The sequence below is a fragment of the Papilio polytes genome, unplaced genomic scaffold (genome assembly GCF_000836215.1).
Source record: "Papilio polytes unplaced genomic scaffold, Ppol_1.0 DF821845.1, whole genome shotgun sequence".
NCBI classification, from domain to species: Eukaryota; Metazoa; Arthropoda; class Insecta; order Lepidoptera; family Papilionidae; genus Papilio; species Papilio polytes.
Genome location: NW_013527359.1, coordinates 4343833 through 4344436, shown reverse-complemented (window position 1 = coordinate 4344436; position 604 = coordinate 4343833). Strand labels below are relative to the sequence as shown.

Here is a 604-nt window from a genome sequence, read left to right as displayed (position 1 = left end):
ATCAGTTGCCGGAATCAGTTTTTCCGCCCAAATATGACGTGTGTCCTTCAAAAGAAGAGTAAACAGCTACTTATTAGGCTAGCTCGTACCATCTTTCCGACTGCATCATTTTTAGGTGGAATCGTGGACAAGCGCTAGTTTATCAAACATTAAAAAAAAACATTCGATAACTTTTGAAACAACACCACGATTAAAGTTGGAGTTGAACAACTTCGTCATTATTCTTCTTTCTTCCTCCCGTCACAATTTTTCTATTAAACATATTTTACTTCTCATTATACTTACATTTGGGACCATCGTGCACCACACTGACAACATTGACGGCTACAGTAGCGCCATAGAAGAACGGCAGCGCGCGTAAACCGGCAACAAGCGGCTGTGTCGCGCGCAAAATGAACCGCCGCACCAACCAGAACATCATGGCTGACACTGCGCCGCTCAGTGCCGGAGATATGAACCACGATAACACTGCAAACGATAAACTATCTTACTAATATTATAAATACAAAAGTTTAGATGGAAGAATAGATGTTTGTTAGAATTTATAGCCTAAAAGACGGAACGGATCTCTAGTATTTGAGGATAGTCTGGAAGAACCCTTAGG

At 41.2% G+C, this 604-nt stretch overlaps 1 protein-coding gene across 1 annotated transcript in view; it reads right to left on the bottom strand.

The window, feature by feature from the left end:
* LOC106108173 (sodium-dependent phosphate transporter 1) overlaps nucleotides 1-604 on the bottom strand; it is a 6083-nt gene that overhangs the window by 3137 nt on the left and 2342 nt on the right. The window contains 2 exon segments of the mRNA XM_013289276.1: nucleotides 1-58; nucleotides 288-603. The exon segment at nucleotides 1-58 is cut by the window's left edge and continues 130 nt beyond it. Of these exon segments, the coding sequence (XP_013144730.1) occupies nucleotides 1-58; nucleotides 288-603 (374 nt within the window).